General features: G+C 40.3%; 2 protein-coding genes across 3 annotated transcripts; one reads left to right on the top strand and one right to left on the bottom strand.

The window, feature by feature from the left end:
- Nucleotides 1–217: 217 nt before the first annotated feature.
- phactr1 (phosphatase and actin regulator 1) lies at nt 218–11,907 on the top strand. The gene is made up of 13 exons (XM_076088498.1): nt 218–514; nt 3,301–3,465; nt 5,077–5,157; nt 5,839–5,961; nt 6,057–6,245; nt 6,335–6,587; nt 7,213–7,394; nt 8,049–8,205; nt 8,322–8,377; nt 8,467–8,528; nt 8,633–8,773; nt 8,891–8,967; nt 10,568–11,907. The coding sequence occupies exons 1-13, from the start codon at nt 223–225 to the stop codon at nt 10,581–10,583; spliced, it is 1,794 nt and encodes a 597-aa protein (XP_075944613.1). The 5' UTR covers nt 218–222; the 3' UTR covers nt 10,584–11,907.
- tbc1d7 (TBC1 domain family, member 7) lies at nt 10,051–17,908 on the bottom strand. 2 transcript variants are annotated; one of them, XM_076088499.1, is made up of 8 exons: nt 17,679–17,907; nt 16,559–16,672; nt 16,183–16,263; nt 15,864–16,054; nt 14,617–14,754; nt 13,276–13,421; nt 12,374–12,503; nt 10,051–12,278 (listed from the first exon to the last, which is right to left on the bottom strand). In XM_076088499.1, the coding sequence occupies exons 2-8, from the start codon at nt 16,668–16,670 to the stop codon at nt 12,192–12,194; spliced, it is 885 nt and encodes a 294-aa protein (XP_075944614.1). In that variant the 5' UTR covers nt 16,671–16,672; nt 17,679–17,907; the 3' UTR covers nt 10,051–12,191. The 2 variants fall into 2 exon arrangements, with proteins under 2 accessions (XP_075944614.1, XP_075944615.1); XM_076088500.1 differs by lacking the exon at nt 16,183–16,263 and having other exon boundaries at nt 17,679–17,908.
- Nucleotides 17,909–19,091: the final 1,183 nt, after the last annotated feature.

The following is a 19,091-nucleotide window of genomic DNA, read 5'->3' as shown; positions in this document are numbered from 1 at the left end:
TTTTCTCAGTAGGTTTGCGTATTTCCAGTTCAGACAGGTATTGCTCGCTCAACGTGCTTTTATTTTGTAAGATGAGGCCGGAAGTAGTAGTAGTAGTAGTCGTTTTTATGGCGGCTGACTTGTTAGTAGTGGACAGACCGGCAAACCAGTTGAAATCCTCCTCCAGGCCAGAGGGTCCAGCCCATGCAAGTGTAAGGTCTTGCCCTGCAGTCCAAGTCAAACATGGCGGTGCGTGGAGGCGACGTGATGCGTTCGCGGTCCGGGTCCGGATCTGCCACCGACCACCCATCATTAGCAGCGCCCGTGTCCGAGCAGCAGAAACCGGGAAAGAGGAGGAGAGCTTTCCGCCTGACCGGCATGAAGTCCCGCCACTGCTCCGTCAAACAGCCCCAGCAGCAGCAGCAGCAGCCCGCCGCACACAACAACAACAACGTGCCGTTCACGATCCACTGCCAGATCGGCAAAGAGATCAAACATATCTGCAGCAACTGCCGGGGAGCCGAGCCGCTGGACGGTGAGATGTCACGGTTTATTTTAGACGGGGAGGAAGAGGAGGGGTGGTCTTACTCTTCTCTTTTTCAATCATTATTATCGTAGTCCGCCGGTGGCCGCTCCCTGCCTGCCGGGGGACATCTGCTCTCCAGCATCGGGAGCATCACTCAGATCAGCCCTTAACGGTCCTTGAATTAACTTCCTACTCTTAGTGATCTCCAGAGAGCTTTAGGGTGTTTTTTAAAACCCGTTTGAATCTATCTAGTGTTGCATGTTTGTGACGTAATTGAGATGAAGTTAATGTCGAGCATGATTTCAGATTCATCTTTTCTAGTGTGTGTAATTTAGTTTTGCTTACGTTTTGCTGTAAAATCACTCCCTTTTTAAAATCAATACATTATTTGTTTAGTCAATACAATCTCATAAAACTGTGACACGTGAGCCTTCTGTGACATATTCGAATCTCCCACTTTCTAAAACACAAATATATTTACTTTACTATTGTTTAAAAAGCAAGTATTCACAATTGAGAGGCTGAAATGTGGTATTTTTTTTCTTGTAAAATGACACAAACTTTTATTAGATTATCAATATTGCTGCCAATTTGTTTTCTGTCAATCGACAAATCAGTTGATGGACTCTTTGTTGCAGCACTAGTGTCATCATGCTCGCAGCATCTTCGGCTGCCCTGACCAGCTGGTTGTAAAATGTGTCCAATCAATCAACTTGATTTAATTTGAAAATCTCTCTCCGGCATTATTACAGTCCGCAGATCAATACAGTCACGAAGAAGATTGCTAAAAGTGTACTGTTGAGTCAAGCCCAAGAGATGTGACTAGTATAAAAACAAATACACCCAGTCGATTTTAAATGTCTTATTCGATCAAGACCTTAATTGGGGCTGCAACTAATTGCTGTTGACATTATTTAGTCCATAAATTGAGTTCTGTGAAAATGGCCAGTTCCCAGACCTAAAGGTGACGTCGTAATTGCTTGTTTTGTCTGAAAACACTCCAAAACCCAAAGACTTTCAAATGGATATGATGTGGAAAAAAAGAGAAAAGAAGCAAAACATCACATCTATGAATTTCTGGCATTTTTGCTTGATGAATTAGTTTAATATACAGTTACAAAAATTGCCTCAAACATTTGTTTTCTTCAGCTAATCAATTCATTGAGTAAGTGTTTTGGCACCGGTATTGTCCTACTCGAGACCACAGAATTTCTTAGTCGACCGATAAACACTGCATTTGTTTGAACTGACAAGTTGATTTACTTGAACAATCTATCCAACTGTTTTCCACGACAGCCCAGTACAGACATTCAGATGGATGTTTAGTTCATTCTTTATTCATTAGCTGTCCCAGAACTCGCTGTTCTGAGCTTGTTGTTGAGTCAGTCAGTGTTTTGACGAGGCAGCGGTAAGAAAAAACACACCCGGGGTCAGTGCGAGTCTGAGCCCTCTGACTCACTGCTGGAGGGGGGGGGGGGGGGTCTGACAACACCAGCAGGGACTCAAGGAAGACTCAAGACATGGCCCCTCAAGACCAGGACGTAAGGAAACGTTCACCTCAGGAATAAAAAACACGGTATCTCCTCACCCTAGAGGAATCAACACATATGTCATAATTTGTGTGTTTTATAGCCATGTAAAATAAAAATACTTAGTCATTTTTCAATGATTTTCTTTGCTTTGAGATATTCCCTTATTTGTCCTGTGAGCCCTCTGATGTTCTCACCAGGGTGCTACACAGATCTGCCACAGGGACAGCTGAGGAGAGGAGGTGGGGGGGATTGGATGTTGTTGTTGAAGAAGGGCCTCTCGATGGTGGCTGCTGAGCCGGTACAGAGCTGAACTGACATCCGTCTTGTAACAAGGCCACCTCAGGGCTGACGTCTCCTCCTGTCTGCACCTGTTTACTGGTTCACACTGATTTGTTTTTCCCCTTACCACTGACATACTGTTCAGCTTGTATTTTTGGTCATGATTTGACCAAACATCCAGTGCCATGCTTTCAGCACTTGACAGATGTTTATACACATTTTGGTCTGTACCAAAAAAGTATTGAGATTCATGCAGGCATAGTCATGCTTTAGTCTGGTTGTTGTTGTTGACTACTTTTGTTCTGTTCGTCAGCAGGATTAACAGATTTCATGAATGCATTTCACATGAAAAAAGGCTCCTGATCTGCCTGCTAGAACATATATTTTCACTTGAACATTAGTCTATTATTCTGTTGTATTGTCTGTGTGTATCAGTGTGTCTGCTGGTGCTTGTGTGTGTTTACATCCACTACTGCCGGCTGAAATGTTGACTTCCTGTCTTTTATATAGTCATGGCCCCTGGGTGAGGCCTCATGTCCTCGTTCCGTAGAGTCCTTGTACAGCAGGATGTTGTGTGTAATGGAAAGAGGTGTACTATCGAATGAAAGAACTGGTGCATGCTGTGTAGAAACAGCCTCCAGCAGGACTTCTTTCAAACAAGTCAGTGAGTGCGCTCCATGTGAAAGTCCTTTATATGTTGAGCTCGTCGCCCCCTTTAGCAAAACATTGTAATATTTAACAATCTCTAAATTCAGAATGACTACACATGTAGAACTGGTAAAAAATGAACTGTAGCTAAAAGATTTAAGATGTCATTAACGGTGTTTGGAAATGTTTAAGTGTACTTAGATTTATTTCATGTGACAAATGAGGAGTCGTGGGGCCAATTCATTTCATCGGCTAATAATTTTGTCAAAAACACATTTCTGTAAGTGCTGGTTACCTGCCCGTTGATGACCTTGTTGCTCCCGTTGTGTTTTCCAGCCGAGGAAGTGGAGAGGTTGACGGCGATGCGCTCTGATTCGCTGGTTCCGGGCACACACACGCCTCCCATTCGGCGGCGGAGCAAATTCGCCTCCCTGGGTCGTCTATTCAAGCCCTGGAAATGGAGGAAGAAGAAGAGTGAAAAGTTCAAGCAGACCTCTGCCGGTAAGAACCGAAACACTGCGTCACATTATCACCCAGCTCCTCACCTCTCCCTCCCTGTAGTGGGGGGAGGGGGGAGGTAGATAAATGTCTCCCTGTGGCACCTAGCAACAGTAGCATTGATGAATGGAGCTGCAGAGCAGAGGGTGATATAGGGCCTGCAGCAAAGATGTACCATCTATGATTATGGTTATGTAAGGCTGGTAAAGCACCGGGAGGCTTCGGCCAGCAGCTCCTGCTGCCGCTTCATCAACCAGACCGCAAGCAGACCAACTGCTGAGCCGGGTTCTTGCTGCAACTCTGGTTTAAACGAGTTATTGATAATAAGATAGATGGGTAGATTGATCTCATGCATGAACAAACCACACGGTACAAACAATTGTGCAAATGCAAGTATTGAAAAATATACACTTGGTGTACAAGTGTGCAAATTCCAGTAAGATTTGCAAAATGAATTAACAGTTCTAAGTAATAAAAGAAAAGTAAATTTATTTAAATAGCACATTATTAAACAACAATTGTTGACAAATGCCTTCACAGAGAAGTCGGCAATAAAATCAGATTAATGAAAGAAAATATTACTAAAAAGAAATTCTAGAACTAAGAAAAGAACATTTTGAATGCAGGACTTTTATTTTGGTGTTTCTCACTGTGGTAGTACTGCTTTTACTTTAAGTACATGATCTTCTCAGAAAAGGTAGAATCTAGAGTCTGCAAGAAATCCAGCCAAGTGCTTGTAGTCGTTAATTTCCACAATTTCCATTTGATTTACCCGCTTCAAACACTATCACTAAAAGCTGTTAATTACAGTATTCATCAGAGATGCAAACTCAACAGCGCGGGAGTGAAGTTGATTGTTAACGTTTACTGCAGCAACAGAACAGCTTTAAATGCTTAATTGTCCCTATTTTACAGTGAATGAACTCGACGTTAGCCCCAGTATCTGAGGAAATGTGGGTGTCGGTACATAATAGGTTCTCCGCTACAATCTGCACTCGGTAGTAAACTGTGAAATGAAAGACAGCATCATATTATGAAGGAGAAATCGAAGCTGTCGTTGTTCCTCAGCTGGCTGAATGGTTTCACATCTTGTTATTACTGAGAGACACAAACACGCCGCAGAGGGGTGAAGAGAGACTTCCTGCAGCCACGCTGTTCTCCCAGCTGTCACTGCAGGTCGCTTCCTTTCTCTGTATGCAAATAAAACACAATATACCGGCCTTCATTTTACAGCACACAGGTAGAAACGCAGCGCGAGCACCGTGCGTTACTGCTGGTGCATTAAATCATGTGGGAATTCATGGATTCAGAGAAGGTTACCATGCTATCTTAAAAACATACTGCAATTTTTGTTTTTATTGTTCAGCTAATTAGCTGCAAACATGATGTGTTTTTTGGTTCCACTCTTCTCTCTCTCTGTGGATCAGCTAGCTGGTGGTGAAACCTGTGCGTCGCTCAGTCACATATTATTCCTGGTAGCAGTGAGTCCAAACAAACAAACTTCATGTCTGACACATTCATCGACACTAATGACGCAGTAGAAGGATCCAGTGCACGGGTGGTCTTTCGAATTGCTGTCGTTGTAGATTCAACGTCATGTCTTTTCTCCCTCAGTGTTGGAGAGGAAGATGTCCACTCGCCAGAGCAGAGAGGAGCTCATCAAGAAAGGAGTGCTGCAGGAGGTTTATGAGAAAGGTGAGGGGCAAGAAAACAAAGGTGATCGATACAATGCGGGGCTTAAATGTCAAATGTTGAAACGAAGCAGTTCATAAGCAAAATTATTAGGTTCTTTATTTATTTTAGATTTTGTCCTTTTAATCAAGTAAAAGTACTCTCAGTGGATTGATTGGTCAGATGTGACTGTTTGCTTGTTTCTTTCCGTTTCATGTCATTTTTGGAATAACTGGTGCTTTCAGTCTGTTACTATGGCCGGCAATAAGGAAGCGCTGTGATTAATGTCGGGAGTATTGATGATACAATCAAGCATTAAAAAAAAAGATTGATTCATGATTCTTTTTTTTTTTTCTGATGTAATGCAAAACAGGGGAACATATTAAGCATCAGTTTGGTTATTTCACACATCATTTTGCATAAATGAGCCATATTATAAATAGATCATGATCAATGCAATTTTTGCACCTCTCTGTGGCTGAGGTAACTTAACTCGATAGGCATGTGTTATTTATTTATTACATTTTATAGAGAAAATCTGTTATTTATTAGTTGAAAGTTGTTATATATGTATTAAGGACTGGCTCGTGGAGCTCTGGCTGCAACATTGCCTCCTCTGCCTTAGAATTCCAAGCTGTCTTTCATTTACCTATTTTTGACTTCCTTCCTCCCGTCGTCATCTTTTGCCTCTCTCTGTGTGTATAGCCGGCTCTTCCTCGGCTGTACTCCAGGAGGTGAAGATGGAGAACGGGCGTTCTCCGGTGCTCGGCTCCGGCCTGTCAGAGTCTGAAGGTACTGAGCTGATGGAAGGAGCGGCTGCAGCTGTAGGTAGGCAGCAGAGCCTCGGGCACCACTGTTGCCTCATCTCTCGTCTCATATTGTAGCGTCTGACTGTTTTTTATTTCCGTGTCTCTGATCCTCAGGCTCTCTGGAGTTTCAGATGCCAAAAGAGGGTGCGTGTCAACAGGACCACGCCCAGAAATCCATGAAGAAGTCCACCCTGTGTCCGGCTGATTGCGCTGAATCGACACTCTCCAGACCTCCCACGCTACACAAACAACCTCCTGCGCTGGCACCCAAGCCCTTACACAGGCTACCTAATCACTTTGCAGGTAAATTTGTCTTTTGTGCACATTTATAGATGCGTGTGTGACTCTGTGTATACATGTCTGATCTTTTCACATCCCCCTGCTCCGTGCAGACGGCGCCCCAGTGAAGTTGCCGTGTATGTCTTCGAAGTTATCTCCTCCTCTACCTCCAAAGAAGCTCATGATCTCCATACCTGCAGGGAGCATGGAGCCCTCTTCACTCGCCTTCCAGAAGTACCCCCCTCCCAGCCATGCTCCAATGGGCGGGCACTCCCTGCAGTACGGGGTGCTACCTCTCCACCCCCCCCGCCGAATCATAGAGGAGCTCAACAAGACCCTCGCCCTTACTATGCAGAGGTTTGAGAGGTATGGGGCAGTGGAAGTACTGATACTGAGCTCAGATCTCAAAGTATTCAACAGAATTTGTTTTTACTTTTTTTTTTTTTACTATTGTTTTAGGCTTGGTTTTTTGCATACATTTTAAAAAATATTATGGAGACAGCTTCCAGTACATAGATCCAGTAAAAATGAAGAAATACATTATTAAATCGGGAAAACATGTCACACGTGGTACTTCTACAGGATCACACAGTCATAAAGGAGTATGAATTTATTTACACCTATCTTCCAATTTAATGTAATCCCAGAACCGGTCCCCAGAGAGACACCCCTTCATCCTGATCCCCAGTTATTCTACTGAGCATACATTCGTAAGGGAACAAGGATGGACTACATAGTGGGGTAGCATCTTTAGAAGAGAGAGGAAGACACACCTGGAGGAGATTTGCACTCTGAGTGCACTTTTCTAGTTTTACACTGTTTTGATGCTTTTCTTTGCCTTCTCGACACTGACGTTTCAGGCCAATGATAGATGAGCAAACACAAATGATTCACCCGTGTCGCGCTCTCTCACACAGCTGCTGTTATTTCACAACCTCATGCGACATTGAGCATACCCGTCTGACCTTTGCCCTTTCCCTCCAACCTGCAGCTCCATGATGCACGCGGCACCCGCGGTGATGATCGAGTGCAACAACGACAAAGAGAACCTCTCTAACGAGGCGGACTACGAGGACCTGCCTGAGGAAGAGGAGGAGGAGGAGGAGGAAGAAGAAGATGACGAGGAGGATGAAGATGATGATGAGGAAGATGATGATGATACATTGTTTACAAGTAGGCGTTTCGTCCCCTCGTGTCGTGTTTTTCAATCTGTATCATTTAACAGTTGCCTGCTGTTATTAATTATCATGTAAAATGAAAACTGACTAAATCCGAGAGTAAACGTGCTGTAAAACCAAAAATAAGAGGCAAAAAAGGCTAAAAAAGCATCATAAAGCTGCAGCGTTGGTGAGAATTCTCTCTGGACTTGTCACTGCCCACAACCTCCTTAACATTACAATCATTTCATTCATTGTTACAAAACAATTTAAATCAGTGGATCATTACAAGATGAGTTAAAATAAATTCAATCAATAAAGACACAAAACGGAATTACTGTAGATGTGAGTGCCTCCGCTAACGTTTACGTCATATTACAATGTTATGATAAATATTAAACTTCAGGGAAAACAAACACACAAGGGTGTGCAAACTGTTAATATCATTATCTGGCATCTAAATGGATCACGAGACGGAGATACTTCTCTGCCTCGTAGCCTTTGGGGAAACCTTGAAATGTAAACAATGAAATGGAATGAATAAAGAACAGCTATGATAAATAACCAAAACGATGTTAGCAGTGGAGACAAATCTACAGGAGCTGCTTATGAACAGCTTGTGAAGTGAGTATCAACGCACCACATCCATTTTGCTTCTTGTACATTGTAGGCACACTGGCGATGAAGATTTTACGAAAGGACTCTCTGGCCATCAAGCTGAGTAACCGTCCATCGAAGAGTGAGCTGGAGGAGAAAAACATCCTGCCGATGCAGTCGAACGTAGAGAGATTCGAGTCTCGACAACAGACGGCTACCAAACTGACCAGGTGAGTCTCTGGATTGCCGGAGATTCTACAGCCACTGAGCCACTGTTATATGAGGTACCACACACGTCATCACACACACGTATTTTTTTAATTGATTACTTCATTGTTTTTTTTAGGCGATTGAGTCAACGGCCGACAGCAGAGGAACTGGAGCAGAGGAACATACTCAAACGTCAGTAACTTACATACGGTAAGAGAAAAAAATCAAAGTATATTAATAATCCCTGTGTGTGATCACGCTGTCTTTCTCCTACCGTCCAGCTCGAAACGATCTGGAGGAGCAGGAGGAGAAGAGGGAGATCATAAGACATTTGTCCAAAAAGGTAAGACGGAGAGGTGGCGATGGACATAGGGTCTTCACATCCGTGTCCATATATATATATATTTATATAGGTCAGTGACACTTCTCCTTTCCTGCACCCTCTAGCTCAGCCAGAGGCCCACAGTAGAGGCGCTAAGGGAGGCAAAGATCCTCATTCGCTTCAGTGACTATGTGGAGGTCGCTGAGGCTCAGGACTACGACAGGAGAGCAGACAAGCCATGGACTCGGCTAACAGCTGCTGATAAGGTTAACAAACACGCAAGAACATATCCAAACAATGCTTCCCTAACTCTGGATTAAAGTAGTTTGTACATATATACTGTATGCTGTGTGTTGATAAGTGTTTCTTTGTGTGTTGTTCAGGCTGCCATCAGGAAGGAGTTGAATGAGTTTAAGAGCACAGAGATGGAGGTGCATGAGTCGAGCCGTCATTTTACCAGGTAAGGCCATATGCTGACGGGCTATATGCAGAAATTCTGACATATTATAGAATGACTTTTCTGATTAACTATACTGTGACTTTTTTTCGACACACTATACGATGACTTTCATGGCATACTGTAGTATGTTTTTATGACTTTTCATGGTATACGATACTTAAACCTTTTTATGACACTTTATATAGCACACTATACTATGAATTTTAATGACACTTTTTATGGCATATTATACTCTGACTTTTAAGACGTACTATTGCTTTTTAATGACATTTTTTACACCTATATGGCATAGAATAATAGGAGTTTTAAAAGGACTATAATATGAATATTTTATGACACTTGTTATGGTCTACTATACTATTGCTTTTTTTGCATTTTTTTTACTATGACTTCTTAATGACTTTTCATGGCATACTGTACTATGAGTCGTAAAAAGTCCCAGGATAGCATGTCATAGTATAGTATGTTGAAAACAGTCATAGTATGTGTCTCGAAAAAAGACACAAATAAGTCAGTGTAGTATGTCTAAAAACGTTTTTAAAAAGTCATATTTTAGTGTGTCCAAAACATCATAGTACAGTATGTCCGAAAAAGTCATAGAATAGCATGTCGAAAAAAGTCATAGTAGAGTATCTTTAAAAAAGGCATAAAAAAGTCATAGTATAGTATGTTGAAAAAAATCATAGTATAGTATGACAAATAAGTCATAAAAAATTAATATTATAGTATGTCAAAAACATTAATAAAAAATCATAGTATGGTATGTCGACAACATTCATAAAAAATCTTAGGATAGTATGTCGAATAAATTCATAGTATAGTATATTTAAAAGTCATAGTATAGTATGTCAAACATTCATAAAAAGTCAGTCTAAAAAAGTTTTATAAAAGTCAGTCTAGTAGTTTATCGAAAAGAAATCATAAAAAGTCATACTATAGTATGACAAAAAAAGTCATGGTATAGTATGTTGAAAAAGTCATAGTATAGTATGACAAATACGTCCTAATAAGACTCCAAAATGTCACAATGTAGTATGTCACAAAAAACATCTCATGAAGTCGAGGAATAATGTCATGAAGAAATACAGTTTCAAGTTCTTTATTATTTGAACAACAAATACAGTAAAGCAGTCATTGGCCATGGGAATCTGACATCTGAGGCTCCGCGTAACACTGTTCATTAAATATGTATTTTCAAAAAAGGAAAATCACTTAAGTAAAAGCAAAATGAAAATCTTAGACATAGTGTAACTGAAAATGTAGGGCTAAAATACAAGTAATATATATTTGTCATTGGCAATATTGCATATAAATAAAGTGAATATAAACAGGAATTTGGTAAATGTATATCCACAATGAGAAACGCACACAGCAGTTTTCACCATCCTTCTTAAAGCCTTACGGATGAGATCAGTGCAACTGCCATACCAGGCGGTGATGTAGCTCTTTATAGTATAAAGAGACAAAAACTGAGTTGATAAAAAGGAAGGACAGACATACAGAGAATACTTCCATCTTAGTTAGATGGTGAAAAGCCACCCTAACAGCATTTCAATAAAGTTCCTCACTTTCTCTCTGTTGCTGTGGTTTCTCCCTGCAGGTTTCATCGGCCGTGAGATGGGTCAGGCAGACAATCGGCCGTGCTTTTATACTCTCACGACGAGCCTGAAGCGGTCCGACCGCTACATGCTGCCCTCACACTGCTACGCTCCCCAGCCTCGACTTCAAACTGACCGAGTGGACGTGAACACAACCCGTGTGCTGCGGCCGTGACAGGAAACATGAGCGAACGCTTTTACAAATGGATTCAACTCTGAACTGGCGTCTCTCCCCTCAGTGGAGATTTTACAGACTTCTTAATATTCAAACACTTTTCTTTTCTCTTAAGCTGAAGAGGCGGCCATTTGTTTACTTTGCAGCACTTTGTTTTTGAACACCGCTTTAGTCGCACAGAATCTGTGCCAATTTCGAGGAGGTGAAGATGGGACTTTATTTTACACAGGGATTGTTTTCTTGCCTTTCACAATGTCCTTAGTGTCCTCTCTCAACTGGACTTTCTCTTTCCTTCGGGGGTTTCTTGTGTTGGCACAGTTTTATTCCACAGATGACGTCTCAATGATCGCTTCATAATTTGCCAGAGGAATCAAAATGGCAGCTGAATCTTAAGCCAAAATGACCTAAAGTCCTAAAATGCTCTCTGCAAGCCAGTAACAGTGAGAAATTAGCTCTCCTCCTACCACATACAATCAACTGAGCAATAATTTCTGATTTTTTTTCATTTGCACATCTGTATCTGGGCTGCATTCAGGAGCTCAAAACACTTTTCAGACTTCAGATCTCCATTTTAAAGCACAGCAAGTCGCGATCTTGAATGCATCTCTGAATGACTGCTGTTGAGCGTTCAGTAACCCACCGTGTCACTGTGCCTACAGTATTGTTTACAGGGATTTAAAAGTTGCCAAATTATCTGGAGACACAGCAAAAATTACCGAACTCTCTGCAAAAGTACACGGTAGACTTTTTTTTTTGCATTTCATTTTTTTTTATTGTCCGAGATTAATCTTTGGTGGTACAAAATATGAAATTTGCCACTTTACTTTTTATTGTTTACAGTCCTTATTAGGTTCATAAACCACACTATAGTGTTTTGACCACACTATTGAAAGAACCGGTTGATCTGTTGTGTGTGTTATGACTGTCTGATTAAGCGTATGTATGTACAAGTGTCGGTATCATTACCGTCTCTTGTACGTTTAAAAATGTTTTGAAAGAAATGTACTCAGAATTATAAGACTTGTACATAGCAAAGAAAGTAAGCAAGACTTTTCAAATGTTTTTTGTAAAGCAGAAAAACTGCATGTGGGTATTAATTTATTGTGAGTCTTCTATGATGTATGACGTTTCTTAAAGAAAGAAACTTATTAAAAAACAATAAGTTCATGCTTCCTTGTCTTTGTCCAAACTGATGTTTTTGCATCCACTCTGCATAGCAGCTGTTTTCAGTCTGTTCCACGTATAGTTCATCACATTCTTTGGGGGAAAGCTGAGAGTCAAAGAGAGCGTTGGCTCCAAAGTCCTCGGAGTTATTGAAAGTAGCTCATGTTGACTTTTCCCTTCAGTCCTGCAGAGACTCATCCATAATGTCAGAGTCAATCCTGATGCATCCTGGGAGAGCATCTCACCTCTGGGCCCACATTTCCGTTGTGTGGGGAGCTCCATGTTGACTATACAGCGTGCATTGGTGTGCCACAATATTTGTACCACAGCTCGATAGCTTTAGTCACAATTGCATCCGTGTTTTCCTGCGGTATCTGGAAGGGAAACGTCATTGTGAGCTTTTACAAAAGGAAAAACAATATTTCTGTTTGGTGGACCACAACGTAACGATGTGCTGCTGTTTGCTCACATTGCACAGAAACCTGACCACGCCTTCAGGCCGGGTGATTCCCAGCAACATGATCTTATAGCTCAGCAGAATCTCCAGGGCCACAAACACCAGAATTTTACAGGACCCACTGATGACCTTGTCCCACACCCTAAAAAAAGCAAAAGGCATTCGTTCATTTGACCAGTTTGAAGAATTTAAGGTCAAGATGTAAAAAATAAAACAACATGTACTATTATAACAGTGTATTCAGAGATATGAAAACAAAGTCTGTCTGTTGCCTCTCACTCAATCTGCAGCATTAAAGCTAAGCAACATATTTAAACATTCAACATTGACCGGGCAGTTTTATTCTGCTGCAAGGAGCTTATGTCGGTAACAAAGACCAATGTTATAGCTTTGTTTCTTTAAGCTCTTGTGGCCGATAAGTATGGTTATTATGGTAATTTACAATTTGTTTATCATTATATGTACATGTTTAAAAGAGAATGCATACGTGAATCTCCACCTACTGCTGTGGATTCTTTTCAGACTGTTAAACTGTTTATGTAGCAGATTCCCACTGAACAAAATGTACATCCCGTTGATTCTTATCTCTTTGTAGCTGCAAGTCTGAATGCAACACAACACCAGGGTCAGATTACACGATGACAGCCTTTTACATGGGAAGTCATAAACAAAAATGATCAAATGTTAGTTTGTAGATGAGCGTGTTTTAGTTTTGTCGTGTGAACACACCCAGAAGCCACGTCACACGGTAGCACGCGCAGGTTGGATGAGATTACATAATGTTGCTTTCCTACCAACTTGTTCTCAATGGTTGAATAAAGGTAATTTGATTAGCATGTTTGGTTCAGACTCAAGTCTGCGGAGGATAAACTAAGACTGAATGAACCCTTGCTGTGTGTTAGCCGTACACTGACCTTTGCAGGCTGGATTCAGGAAGGCAACCGGCGAAGCAGCGTCTGAACCAGAGGCTGTAAGGCAGCTGAGCCAGGGCTCCAGTGTTCTTCAGATGCTTCAGCAGTCGAGGTTCCTCCTGACTCAGATAATGCTCCAGGCTCTTCGGCTACACCAAGACGAAAAAGATGGAAGAGGTGGAGACAACAAGTCTTTAGTCACACTGACGTACATAAAAAAATAAAATAATGGGATCCAAATTCCTGAGTTTGTCATTTCAATTCTGGCATTTTATGAACTAAATGTACACCTCTTGATTTGTACATTTCTCATCACAGGTTGCCATGATGCATGTTTAAACCTACACCAGGACTATAAATAAAATAATTACATTTTATATGGAGAGTAAGTCCTGAAAACTTGACTTGCCATACAAAGCCTTCAATTCATTTTGCTTTACGAAAACAAAATACGACCAAATTTTAAAAAAAACATGTCAACTTGCACTTTACACGCTGTGGCCCTGGAAAACAATATAATAATTGATGGAAGCAGTGACATGATATATTTAGTTTTTACTCTCCATGATGAATTCAGATTTTTTTTGGTAATCAATTTGCTTTAGAGTATGATGAAAAATTAGCACGAGGTCCACAAAATGGAAATTATGAGAGCTTTGTTTGAACTGGACTGGATACCAGTATCGGAACACGAGTCTATGCATGATCCGGTATTACCTTATCATATCATTTATAAGCTCATTTAGGCAACACAGGAACAACATGTGCCACAACACAATCCCTGCATCCTAACCAGTCAGTACACACACGCTCACTCTTTAGCTACTTTCATCATCTGCTCCTGAAAGAACGATTGCTGCATTCAAAATCAATGATGGAAGAAGCTAATGAGTGAGCCATCTTGCTTCTTTCTGATCTCTGTGGAGAGCTGCACATGTGCAGTAGCGACTGGGCAGCTGCTAGCGGAGAGGGTAATGTTAGCCGGAGCTAGCAAAATGTCAGCAGTTTGCAAATATGGAAAATCTGTCAAACTAGGCAATTAAAGAAAGTTCTATGGCTTTCATTCTCTGCTGTTCATGTTTTACAAAGGGTTTAACCTGAGCCAGGCCATACAACAATGATATCACATCCATACAGGGCGAGAAGTATACAGCTGTTAAGGAATAATAATATCATATATATTTTAGTTTCTTAACACACAGGCATCCATCAGTATCAGAACATCTCTATCATCCACTGATGAAGGCCAAAAGATGCAGCTGAAACTTCAGAAGAAATTCCAGTCAGAGGACCTTATGCTGAGAACTGTTAATCAAACTAAGTCAATAACTGTGGAACACTTACAAGGTGGGGTATTGAGTCCCCAAACTTTGTGTGGAACTGATTGACGAAACACTTGATCAGCCAATAGCAGTCGATGGGATCATCTACGATCTCCTCCATGGCTCGACTGATGGAGAGGAAGTCCTCGTTCTCTTCATCCTGAAACAACAACACATTCATATCAAGCATTACATTAAAGAATAAAGGAAGCAAAGAGAAATCCAACTATTTTAAACCTGAAGAAGGCAGAGAACATTCCCAGAACAACTCATTAAAAACCATGCGATGTAGTGTGTCTCATATCTCAATAAATGATTTGATCAACTATTTCTTCTTTAACTGTACTTTGACTTTTGCCATCAAAGTTTAAGAGATTTATATTATTTCAAAAATAAACAATTACATTCAGACATGAATCACACTATTAAAAAAAAAGAAAAGACTCAATTTATAATCATTTTCGGAATAGTCAAGGGTCTATTACATTTGAGTAATTGTGAGGCATTTTTTGGGGGGAGGCTGTGGCTCAAGAGGGGAGAAGAGCATGTCGTCCTTAAATCACAAGGTTGGCAGTTTGATCCCAGGCTCCTCCTGTCTGCATACTGACAAGGTAAAGTGTCCTTGACGGTGACACTGGGCATTTTACAGCAGCCCACTGCTCCTAAGTGCTTAGGATGGGTTAAATGCAGAGGTTGAATTTCACTACATTGTGCTACAAGTATTATTTTTAGGCTAATACATAGTTTCAAAGACAAAACACCGCTGTTGCACAGAAGGCAGGCTGTTTAATGATAGCACTGCTTAGTGGGTTATTGACGTGGATCTGAAACAAAAAGGGTTTTATGTGGTAAAGATAGTAAGTGATGGCCGAACATAAATCTTAACATCACATGCTTAATTTTCCACTCAGGCTCCAGAATTCTTAATTTCTTAATTCATAATGAAAAGTGTGGTGCTTGTAGTTTGCCATTTTAATGAGACTTTTGTCATTTGATGGTACCAGAACTTTTAACTTACAGATGTGTATGTTTTTAAAAAAAAACAATCAGACTATGCTCACATTACTATTACATTTGGGGTTGAGTCAGTATCACAATTCCCACTATTGTCTAATTAGTTCTGCATTCGACTATCAGCTGAGCATCTAAAACACAGCCGTCATGTCAAATCCTGCGTGGATGGTTGAGCACAATCTTGGATTTTTTTAGCCATATACAATCTGAATGTTTTTCTCATGTTTTATCAATTCTCAAACATGACTATCTTACCGGGGCTGAGATCTCAGAGCACCGTGGGAGCACTTGGCTCTCCAGCTGGAACATGCGCAGGTAGACATGGGTGCAGGGAGTGGAAGAGTTGACGTATCTCATCACCTCCAGAGCCTCCAGGATGTCGTGGTACTGCTCTTTCCTGTAGCCTCCCACCATAGTGTGAGAGTCACTGTGGGGAGGTAGCATTCCTGCAGGAACAGCAGAGTTTGTTTGGGAACGTCACTTTATGCACAGATCACATTTGATTATTTTACATGCACCTTTGGAAATGCAAGCCATGACAGTAATATGTGCGATATGTCTGCGTGTGTCTTACCCAACAACACCTTCCACACATGCATCCTGTACATAGAGGGGAGGGGGAACCTCTGACTGAAGGTGCTCAGCTTTTCTAGATCTATTAGAACGGTGAAAACATTGGTACCAGAACAAGAACACTCCAGCAACCAACCACACATACATTTAGAGATGATCTTGAAGCAGTTGCGGAAATAACAATCTGTGGTGAACTACAACCTATTGTAGTTTGTTGTTGATACCTGTTGAATGTACTGTGTGTATGATGCGTCTTATTGACATCACTGATGGTGCATACTCATGAGACAACCCCCAATACTGTTCCTAAACCATTTTCATTCAGTGTGTAAGCTGTGTTTAGGTAGAAATGCTGGTAAATAGGAATCGTTACCTACCCAGAGGATTATCCTTGAGCAGTATTTCCAGAGACTTCTTCTCCTCCACTCCTCTGAAGCCCACTTTCTCATAATATGAAGAGCGAAAGTTTCTTTGAGGGTCGTCAGCCATACCTGGTCAAAAACCGTTAGTGTGTGGTTAAACATGACATTGGCTGTGGCATTCAGAGGCAACAAAAAAAATCCTCAAATGACTAAAACAAGACCACAGCACATTTAATCTGTTTAATTTATATTAAGAGTCAGTGGTAGAACATACATAAGTACAAATTTGATTTACATGAAACTCTTTCCATGACACGTACTTCTACTCCACTACATTTCAGAGGGAAATATTGTGTTTTTTACAGCACTGCATGTATACGTCAGCTTTAGTACCTAGTTACTTTACAAAATAAGATATTTTGCATACAAAGCAAAAACATTTCATAGTCCCAGTTAAGTTTTTCTGCCAATTGTTATCTTGAATTCTGGACCATTGATCGGCAAAACCAAGCACTGTGAAGGGCACTCTCTTACCATTTTCAGAAGTTTTAGATATCAAACAATCTACTTATTAATCAAGAAAACAATAAGCAGATGAATCCATAATAAAAATAATCATTAGTTGCAGTCCTTAGTAGCTCCGACTTAACCAACTAAAAATAACACATAAATGCATGAGTAATACAAGTTAACCATTTTTTTTGTTTTTTTACAGTGTACCTCTACCTTTAATACTTTAAGTACAATTTCCTTATTATATTTACCCAAGTAACCTTCACTAAAATTCGTTTTTAAATGCAGGATATTCACTTGTAACGGAGTAGTTGTTAACAGTGTGTTAAAACTAACACTACTGATACTTTCTAAGGGGATCTGATAACTTCCTCCAACACTGTTAAGAGAAGATGATGGTTGTATTTAACGTTATATCTCACGTTGCATTAACGTTACAGTAACGACTTTGCAGCCAGCTATCGTTACTTTGTGTAGAATAGCATGTTAGAAGCATACTCTGAGACAAATCCTTCGTCAAGCAAATGATAAGTGTGAGGCGCAGTGCAGCAATTCGTTTTAGTACATTTTAAAGCTTGTAGTTTAGTTTGAAATGTTTTTTTAATTGAATTAGCACTCCTACCTTGTACAGGTGTGTTTCACGCCAACTGAATTACATTTGATGTAAGCTAGTTAGCTAACTTCATAACGTCAGCTACAGAGCCCAACACGTACGAAGCGTTTGTAACGGTAGCTTTAACAACGCGACCACTCGATTAATTGGCATTTAGGTGGACGTTGTCGTTGCATTGCGGTGACAAACCACACACATTTACGTTTCCGTTCATTACCGTTGTTGTTATCGAAACACTTCCGGGTAGCGTTCAAGACCTCTGGGGTATCGCACATGCGCAGTGTGGTGAAGTAGCAGCGTTGAAGGGTTAGCTACATTTATAAGGTTACAGCCGCCCCTCCTATGAGTTATACCTCAGTGATATGACGCGTGACATCGGCCTGATCCCAATCGGACTCACGGATTTTGAGGCACGCTACCGCAAAATCCGTGAGGGTTTAGGGTTTAAGATTTAAGGGGGGACATTGGGATTGAGCCATCTCCTCATTTAACCTATGCTTTTAACTCTCCTGTTGTCTTTTATCTTGACGGTTGGCAAACGACGATTTAGTGCTCTACCGCCACCAACTGGTATGGAAGGTGGATCAGAATGCTATTACAATATAAAAATACAATCATATTATTTAGTCATATTTGTCTAATATACTGATATAGGAATGTATAACACACATTTCGTGAGTTCTTTGTAGAATATCTGTTCTTCTGAGATTTTGTATTAAATGCCTACTTTGTTCCACATATTTCTGATGATATATATCATATATTATGTTTCTCCTGCCCACAGTAATCACATCTACCTCATGTTGAAAAAGCATAAGCATTTGTGACCCAATTTTCAATTGTTTACTTAAATAGACTTCTGTGTTAAGGCATGCCTATACAAGGCAAGAAGGGTAAAATATTTAACAGAAGAAAGCATTTTATGAATAAATATATATATATATATGTATATTTAAATTAGAACTATTAGTTCTGACTTGACCAAACTAAAACATTGTATGTGAAAACCTGCTGTGTAATAAACGTATTTCTGATGTAACTATCACAAGTGTGCATGAAAACTGACCATGAATAAGAACAGTCATCAATCCATATGAGAAAAATACTGAATCTTTTTTATTTTGATTGATTATTGAACTGTTACAAAACAGCTGATTCAGTACATACAAAAATAGTACTTAAGCCAATGTATATAACCAAACCCTGCATCCCATCCCTCACAAAACAGGCATTTCAGATGAAAAATAAATTTAAACATAAGACCATTTTGTTAACAATGCAAAGCATAAAAAGAAATTACATATAAGAAAGATTTGGAAACAAATATTTGTATTATGTGTATGAAATCTATAAGAAATCTAAGGCAATTATACAATTATATCAATATCCACTTTGAAGAATACCATAAAATGTCTCCCATTA

Source organism: Anarhichas minor, unplaced genomic scaffold (genome assembly GCF_050575085.1).
Source record: "Anarhichas minor isolate MPS153535 unplaced genomic scaffold, ASM5057508v1 ptg000010l, whole genome shotgun sequence".
Taxonomy (NCBI): Eukaryota; Metazoa; Chordata; class Actinopteri; order Perciformes; family Anarhichadidae; genus Anarhichas; species Anarhichas minor.
This window is presented reverse-complemented; position numbering and strand designations above follow the sequence as displayed.